This window comes from Phalaenopsis equestris, unplaced genomic scaffold (genome assembly GCF_001263595.1).
Source record: "Phalaenopsis equestris unplaced genomic scaffold, ASM126359v1 Scaffold000296, whole genome shotgun sequence".
In the NCBI taxonomy this organism is placed as follows: domain Eukaryota; kingdom Viridiplantae; phylum Streptophyta; class Magnoliopsida; order Asparagales; family Orchidaceae; genus Phalaenopsis; species Phalaenopsis equestris.
In genome coordinates this window covers 16222-25903 of record NW_018164738.1, presented here as the reverse complement: position 1 = coordinate 25903, position 9682 = coordinate 16222, and the positions used below count along the sequence as shown (strand labels likewise).

Sequence of the window (9682 nt, the reverse complement as noted above, 5' to 3'; positions counted from 1 at the left end):
AAATGAAAGTATGGAACTCATTAAGTTGAGTTTAGTAAATTCATTTGAACTAAATGAATCCAATAGAATATAGTGGTACTGGAACGAGGGAACCGTAGGTTCCTAACCGGTGTCACTCTAATAAACTTTAATATACCCCATAAAATTTAAAGAACTACAAACATATGGACATCTGATTTGACATTATAACTTGACACACTATAAAACTTGAACTCGCCACGAAAAGGAGCTTGGAGCTAGCATGACGGGCAACACAGCCATCTACAACATCAAAATATGTCTTCCCCAGCTAAATCAATTTCTTTCCTTAGAATTAAACAACAAACCATATGATTTCGAGGTTGTCCGCCTAGTGCACCATAAATCCTCAACTCATCTTTAAGCTTTTGTATAGTTTTATTGTACAATCTAAGTCCTAACTCGTCTTAGAGTTCCGAGGTTGTCGTTCGTCACGACCTAAATCCTCACATCTTCCAGGCTATTTGTGTGATTATTTCACTCGAATGTAAGCCCTAAATCAATAAAATTGGCAGGATAAAATAATCAAATAATTTCTCCTCAAAACTGAAGCCAAATAATAGGATAGCTTGGGAAGTCACTGAGTTTCTCCTCCGGATCCATGACATCCCCTAGTTCTTCCTCCTTTGGATTCCAAAAACAAAATGTTCCAAATTTGAGTCATTCCCCATTCACACCTCTTTGTCCGATTTCGTTGAAAAGTCCTATCCTTTTTGAATTCCTTGAAGATAATATTTCCTGATTTTTATCGAGAATTTTCTTGAGTGACTCTGGTCATTTAAGATGTAATTAACTATAAGGGAAAGCTTATCCGAACCCAGCTTAATATAAACCATATTTAATTCTTCATATTAAATAGGGGAACTTGTCGGCAAATAAAATGGTTTCACAGACAAAACAGATGTCATATATTTCTTAGTTTATTTGATCGAGCCTCACCCTCAAGTCTTGTGTTTATCTTTTGGGATAAATACAGTGTTTGAGGTATAGTGCTCTTTCATTTAAACCATGAAAAATATGGGATTAGTTTGATTTCATATTTTTCTAAACTATATATAAATATGTAAATTAAATGTCTTTCTGAAGTGGGCGACAAGATTTCGATTCTGACGACCTACAACTTCCAACAGACAACTCCTTCAATCAAAAATACTGCCGACATGGCTCTGATTGGCCCTTTTCTCTTGATGATCCAAGTATTCTTTAATAAAAATCCAAACGGGGCCTTGGCTTCAACATATTTCTCCATTCAATGAATCTTTTAGAAGTTGTCTCTTTTCAAAAGCCAATTGAATAAATTTTCGTGTCCATGGGCTATTTCCCACGTTTTTACCCAGGGTTGCTTCACACACCTCTTAAAAAATTCATCTAAATTTAATAAATATTCAAATAACTACTTCTGGCGCTAAAGCATGAGGTACCTGACTCTAAGGCGCGACTCTTTCTATATAACTGACGTGTAAGCGCCAGTCCTGAGCGCTTAGACTCCACAATTCATTTTTGCTCCAAATTTGATGTTTTTCAATCCTTTTATCATTTTTCACCCATTTTATTGTACCTGAAAGAAAAACATACAAATACCTTTCACTAAAGTGCAATATCTCAAAAATAAAGTGCAATATCTCAAAAATAGGTATAAAAAGTCTATATATTTTAGGTGTATCAAAATTTCCCAAACTTAAAATGTTACTAGTCCTCCAGGGACACTTAAATCTCTTAGATACTAAATAAGTAGATGATGTATATGAGTTTCTTTAGGAGTTACTAAAATTTTTATTAAGAAATATAGTAGGTCAATTTAGAAAAAAATATTAGTAAATGAGACCAACTTAGAGTTTAGGAAATTTTAATGTTAAAAAATATGAAAATATGAGTTTCTATCTAGTTTAAAAATATTGTAGATTGTACAAATATAGAGTTTAGGAATTCTATAATCCCGAATTAAAAAAAATTTACTAAGCATAATTTTACTTACCATATTATATCTTTAAGCTTTAAAGTTTCTCAAATTTTATATTTTAGTAAGATCAAATTGGGAACCAATTTTTGATTAGTCACTAATCCTCAAGCTTCTCCTCCCATTTTTAATTTTTAATTTTTTTCTTTTTCTTTTTTTTGTAATGATTACTATATCTAGATAGGTTTTTAATGATTTTGAATTTCACTTTTCCTTTCCTAAAGCAAAGAGTTGATATATTTCCTTCACTTAAAAACATATTAATAGTTTTTGAAAATTACATTCAATAAAAGAAATTTAAGTTTTGAAAATAAAAGTCTAAGTCTTCTAAATTTTTCAAAAAATATAATTTATTCTACTAAAGATAGTTACACTGTACTTATTATTTCCACACAAAAAAAATTTAACTTTAAGTTTTTCTTCATTACTATAAATTTTAACTAAATTCTCTTACTCATTTATATATTTAAAATTTTACTTCCCTAATATCACTTCATATACATGACCATTTTTCTTCAAATTAAAATCAAATTTATTTCAAATACATTTGAGAACAAATAAATTTCAAGTTTTTAGAAAAAAATTTTTCCCTCCCCCAAACTTAAATTTTTAATAGAATAAAACATTTTAGTATCACATATAAATATTAACAGAAATGAAAACTAAAAATAACATGCTAGCAGAAATTTTTACATCCTAAATATGCAAGTACAAAAATTAAAAATAGTAGTAAAAATTAAATTGATCAAATTTTAATTTACTTAATATATAGAGATTCATTGGACTTTTATGCAGTGGAGTATAATATAAAAGCAAACAAACACACTAACAAACATTCACAACTACAACATAAAGAAAAATATCTGGTAATAAATTGTAAATTTTAAAGATGCAGCTTTTAAGTAACAAGTTAGCTATATTCTTAAACCTTCTTAAAATCCAAAATTAAGTTCAACACAGACTAACTAAATACACTAAACAATACAGTTAACACAATTATTACCACGAAAACATAATAACTACTCACAAAAACATGAATACATCATAATAGTGTCCAATGAAACAAAGCATAACAAAAACTAGCAGTCTCAACAAATACATTTTAAACACAATAAAAAAGTACAGAATAACTGCACCATCAACAGTTTACAACAATACATAAACTAAAAATCAAACAAAATCATAAATTCAGTTTAATCATCCTCATCCACTGCATCACTCTCATCATTACAAGGACTTGCAGGCTCATATAGTGGATATCGAGGAAAAACTACATCTTAGTTACCTCTCATAAGGTTTTCCATAGCTAAGTTGTATTCTCCCTCATAATCACTATGTCTCTTCTTGTATCCATCCATATGCGCTACAAAATTTTCTAAATTTAATACCTCATTTGTAGTGTAGTTAACATTATCCAATATCCTTTACAATAGTTGTGACTGAGAATCATGTGACTGAGATCATATCCAAAAGTCTGACCCTGAGATGTAGAAGAACGTGAAGTAGAAGCTCGAGATGTAGAAGCAGCATAACCACTAGAAAATTCTCCTCTCCAGCCAAAAATGGAGTGATGTGAATAATATGTCACATTCACACTGGTAATGGGCTTAAGTGGCTGCAATATCTCCTCCCAGCTTATTTTAATAGACATATTTGACCTATCTTTGTGAGGTTTATCACAAGTAGGCTATCCACGTTCTTTCTCATACTTGTCGTCTTTTTTGTATGTGAGTCTTTTCTGGTTCCTCTCTTCTTCTGATCATTCATATGATCTGGAAGTGAACTTATTCAGAAAAGGAAATTATATGATGATGGAAACACTGAAATCTCTTTTAAAAATAAAAAGAGAAAAAGAATGAAAACATACACTAATGAAGACTTTTCTCATATAACAAGAATGCTTTGAAATTCTAACCCTAGTCGCTTTCAGAATGTCCATCAACATGAGTGTTGGTAGAAATCACAAATTGGCCTGCAATGTGCCTTGTAAATGGAAATGTATCCTAGAAGAGGAGAGTATGTTCAATCGGTTAAGGTCGTAACTTCATTACCACATTGTTTGAGAAATAAATTTCTTTTTCAAAATAACATCAGGTTGTCCTCAATCTCTCTTTGGGATTCTGATACTTCTATTAATTTTTAGTAGAACGGGGTTCCCCAGACATTGGCATCTCAAAGAGTAAAATATCCCCTCTGAAAGTGTACAACAAAAAAACAAATGGAGGCCCAAAAGTGGGCCAAGGGAAATCCATTGATTGCATAAAACCTAGCTGAGAGACTCTAAGTAGAAGGCTGAGGAAGCTCCATTGATCGCAGAAAAATAGGTTGGGATACTCTAGTTAGTAGGCCAAGTGAACTCGCTTGATCACCCAAAAATTGGTGGTGAGACTTTGAGGTAGGCAACAACGATGCAAAAGGAAGATCTGTTGATCGCACTAAAATAGGCTGGCTAACTTGAACATGGTAACGATAATGCAAAAGGATGCTCTGTCGATCACACAAATGTAAGCTGGGACACTATATTTTTTTCTTTTCTATCTGACATTCTTTTTTGCTCAAATGGTGAAAAAACTCCTAAAAAGTCTTAATCCTTGATATTGGCATCTTGCATTCGTGGGAGCCGCACAATTACCCAAATCGTGTGGCTATTGACGTAATATGTGGGTATGTTGTTCCAATTTTTTGAATAACACCAAGATTGACATAATTTTTATAGCCTCGATTATCTGATCTAGCAAGAATCATGTGGCATCCAACAAACTTAGAATGAGATAGTGCAACAACGTGTGAATTCTAAGCATAATTGGTAGTTTTGATCACTCATATTGGGCTACATCAGGTTGATCACAAGACCGTGTAACTTGATACAACCCTGCACTACACAAACTAGTTTTGCCCATCTGATCTACTCCACCCACCCGACCGACCTGCTGACTCGTTCCTACCCACCAACTCATTCCAGCGCACTAGCCTGCTCAGCGGTAACTTGATACAACCCTGCACTACACAAACTAGTTTCGCCCATCTGATCTACTCCACCCACCAGACCTGCTGACTCGTTCCTACCTACCAACTCATTCCAGCGCACTAGCCTGCTCAGCGAACACGATTGACCTGACCTGCTCAACTGGCCTGTGTCATAGGCCAGATTTGTCAGCCTATACCTTTTTCCATGGTAGGCCACTGGCAGTTTTCTGCCCGACACCGCAGCCCACCATGGTAAGACATGATCCACTATAATCAGCCACCGACCACTAACACCGTAAACACATTTTTTGTTTAGCATCACCAGTTGCCTCCTTTACTATCCTCCACCACCTGCTACCATCGTCCTCAGTCATGGCCAGAAAACTTCAAATTTTTAGATTTTTTAGAAATTTTCGTTATTAGATAATATTTAGATGAGTAAGCAGAATCACCCAAAAAATTGTGGGGCAAATGATACATTATCAATATTTTTAAGCATAAATCTTGAGCTAATTGGCATGAATCTCAAAGCATCTTTAGCAAGAAATATTTATACTCATATTAAAAATCATCCAAAGCTTTGATTTGGTAAACTTACAGTCAAACTGATTGGCTCGACTAGACAGACCCAATGACACAAAAAAATTGCCCAATCCAAGTCAAATCAAGTAGGATCAAGCGTTTAAACCACTTCTGAAAGCTTTTGTTAGTTTATTAGAAGCTCAAATAGATTCTAAATCTAATAAGTTTATTGCCAATTTAAACGTATCAATAAGATGAGATCAATGAACCCAAGATCACTCAATTATGACATTGTCAAGGCATTTAAATGTCCAAAAAATGCATTTTGATCATGGGAATCTCTTTGAGCATCTGATGGAATGATATAAATTACTTCCTTATTTGAAAGGTGGTACTCCTACACTCTATAAATAGAGCATTCCCCCTCCATGAAATGTGATCTAGGCCTTGAACTAGAAGAAAAGTTGAACTAAGAGCTAGTTCATGAAGATGAGCTGAATTCTAGTTTCATTTCAGACCAAAGGCACAGTGAACGCTTTCCACTTCTACAGTTGCCAACCACCATGGACCACCACTAGCTGACCACCGTCGAAAATTGTTAAACAACATCGACCGCCCCTTAATTGTTGCAACGAAGCCTCTTGTGGAGTCTCAACATACATCATGTAATAACGAAGAGTGGTGCGAAGTAAATGCCAACAATACGGAGTTATAAGGCACCCTACAGAGAAGTGCATCATCTTGAACATCGCAGAATGACCCACTTTGAAGATGGTGCACCAAAGTCTTAGTAACTACTCCCAATTGCAATCGCTCTCAACCGTCACACAATGAATCATTCTGCACATGATCATTGTACTTCAACGAACTATGTAAGACTTTCCACCTGTGGGACACATCTATGTGTGTACTCATCAACTTATAGTGAATCATTCTTATTGGGCTAGATCATGTGTTTTTTTCCCTTTTCAAGTTTTTCATGTAAAAAATTTTATTCTCTACCAATCACTTCAATTACCTGTGTATGTGTTGGACTGTCGTAAAATGCTAAAGATGTTAAATAATCACTATGCGATCATGAAACTTTCAACATACATTCGTAGTGTGATTAGCATATTTCCAATCTTTGATTTAACATTATTTTTCTTTAAATTAGAAGTATTTTCAATATCGTTTTTTAGACTCAGATTGTGTTGGACCCCATCATTAGCTTTTTTCTTTCCCCTTAAAATAATGTAGTTGTACACATTTGTTCTTTTGCAATAAATTTTAGAATTTTAGAATGCTAATTTGTTGCTTTGATTATTATGTTAGCATGATTTGGTTCTTTCAGATCTACCTATCAGTATTTTCTCATTCCATGTTTTTCAATTTTTATCTTTTTCATTTGGCAACTGCATTTCCCTCTTCACCTATATAAGGGTTTTTACAATGGTGATTTTATTCCTGTTACTTGTTTCTAAAGCCTATATCTCTTAGATTAGTCATATTTTCTTCCTCTCGTAATAGTCCCATGGATTTTGTCAAGGCAAACCTATTGGGGTTGTTGTGGGGTTTGTTGTGGATTACGTAAGCGTAGGTCGAACGCTATTAGAGGGTTCTACTGCAAAGAGTTATTATTTTATAAAGACCAATTCAGACTTGGCCTTAGGTTACTCCAATGAGTTGTTTTTTATAGAGACTGCTATCAGGGTCTCTGCGATGAGTTAAAAAGTATTTTTGAATTTATGGGATTTGGTCGCTATTAACATGATCCAAGGGATATAAATGTGGCGAATGAAGATCCCTTGGTTGATGAAGTGTTTTAGTTATTGCTTAGCCTTGAGCCACTACACAAAAGTATTTACATTTATCGACACCATGTTCTTTTCTTTCGCATGGAAGGACCACCGATCAACGTGGCGGCGTTATCCCTTGAATGAGAATCTTCTTGATCACTTCCATCCTATTCTTCTTGAGCTCACAGATCAGCTGAGCTATGAAAAACCCTAGTGTAGTCCAAATTGTTTATGGATTTACGGTTATTCAATTCTCCTCCTTGTGTTGCTCCTCTTCATGATTCATACTCAACACACATTTTCAAAATGTTGAACTAAGATTTATTCTTGAACATGAAGTTCAACTTGGGTGAGGAAGGATAGTCAAAGGAAAAACTCTCTTTGAAAAAGAGACCGAAGATGTTTTATATCTAATGCTCCTTATTTATATGGTTAGCCCTTATAAAATATCTTGTTTATGCCTATCTTACACTAGGTCTCTCAGTCTGTACATCTTCAGTTTAATTATCCTATCCATCTCAAAATTTGGGATCTCGGAGAAGTTCGCTTTTTTGTTATACTATCTTTATTTTATTTTAACAAAATTACCTTACAAAATAAAAATAGTTGTCTCCAATCTTTTGTAATTGTAAATATAAAATTGTCAAGCATTTCGTTATAAATGCCTTTTATATTAGTACCATAAAAATAGCAAAAAAAAAAACAAACAAACACAAGTATTAATTTTGTCAAATTAATAATAATACAATCAACGCACACACAAACACACATTCACAACTCAAAAAATCATAACAAAGATGAGCATCAACCATCCCCCATGCACCCAAATTCCCACATTCCCACCCTCATATCGTCCGCCGGCGCTGCTCGCCCCCATCTGCCCGCCAACCCCAAATCCATCACTCCCCCCACCACCCTGCCCCTGCCCATCCGCCGCCTGCTGCCCAAACGGCATCTTACTACTCCCCCCCATCGGCTCCGCAAACGGAGGCATCGTCGGCCCCAGCCCTGGTGACCCCCGTTCACCGCACCTTTGGTTGCTTCGCGGGTCGTCGCTCGCCTTCCACGCCAGCTCACCTTCATTATCCCGTATTCTCATGTCCCCTACGTCCACTAGCTCCAGACTCTGCAGTGGATCCCCGCTGCTTGATTGTGCGTCGGAGTCCCATGCCGAGTTGCTCCCGTCAAAAATCTCGAGCCCGTCGTCTGAGAAGACTAGGGAGCACGTGTTGGAAGTGCTCACAGGTGCGCATTCCGACTCCCAAACGCTTTCTCCGGCACCGGTGTCTTGGACTTGGATGAAGCAGAAGTCGTTGCCAAAACCACCGGCGTCGGGCGCCGTTGGGGTGCGGAGGAAGTAGGCCACATACTTACCTGTTAGGCAGATAAAAATATTACATGTGGACGAACTAAATGCCGAATAGGTGTGGATCGATAGTATTGGGTTGATAAACCCCAAATCCATCACCAGTCCACACATACAGAACCTCATGCATTATTAGAGAGGCATGCATGGCAAGATAGGAGAAAATAGATTTATTTTCATTAAAAAAAAGAAAGAAAATTTATCAGCGTATTTAGATACAATTTTATTCATTAATTAACAAAGGAGCGATCCAAATGAAAATGACCTGCGGGGGAGATCAGGAATGGTGGTAAAGCGGTGGCCTCGCCGGGAGGGATGGCGACGAGGAGCTGCTGCTTGGTGGCACGCTGGATGGTGCCCGGGGGAGCGCTGCTTTCTGTTTGTGCTGACAAACGGAAAAGGAAAGAGGAGAAGGAGAAATAGAGGAGAAAGATGGAGAGGCTGAGCTCCATAATCGAGTTGTTAGCTGCTACAAAAAAGTTCAATTGTGGATCACAATGCATGGGATGAAAGGATCTTATATAGAAAATGTCCAGATAATGGAGATAATTTTGTGTATGTAAGAAGTACCCAGTGTAAGACGTGCGCAGTGTAAGACGTACGCAGCGCTGCGTATATTAGGAAGATTATTTAGGGGTATTGGGGGTTATATCTACGTTATAACCCCTATAACCTTCCTGTAAATTTTTCACACTTTCATATGCAGCGCTACGTACGTCTTACATGCGCAAATTTTCTCCAGATAATGAAATATATACTTCAACACTTCAAAATTTAGCCTGCTGTTAGTTATAAGTCTCCTTCGGTCTGGGGTTCGATTCCCCCGAGTGTAGGTTGTGGTATATATATGCGCTGCGTACTCAAATCAGTTGGTCGGACATCTGTTTGTCAGTTGTACGTCTCCTCTGGTCTGGGTTGGTTCGACTTCCCCCGAATGTAGGGTGTGGTACTCGAATTTTTAGGCTCATGAGGATTGACTGAGGCTCATAGAATAGCTTCCGGCCATGCCTTTAACAATCTATATATATATATATATATATATATATATATATTTGTGAATTCTATAATTTTTTG

The 9682-nt window shown here is 36.2% G+C and overlaps 1 protein-coding gene across 1 annotated transcript; it reads right to left on the bottom strand.

Annotated features, from left to right (window-relative positions):
- Positions 1-8020: 8020 nt before the first annotated feature.
- LOC110025237 lies at positions 8021-9060 on the bottom strand. Its single transcript, XM_020725583.1, has 2 exons — positions 8874-9060; positions 8021-8616 (listed from the first exon to the last, which is right to left on the bottom strand). The coding sequence occupies exons 1-2, from the start codon at positions 9058-9060 to the stop codon at positions 8021-8023; spliced, it is 783 nt and encodes a 260-aa protein (XP_020581242.1).
- Between the last annotated feature and the right edge of the window lie 622 nt (positions 9061-9682).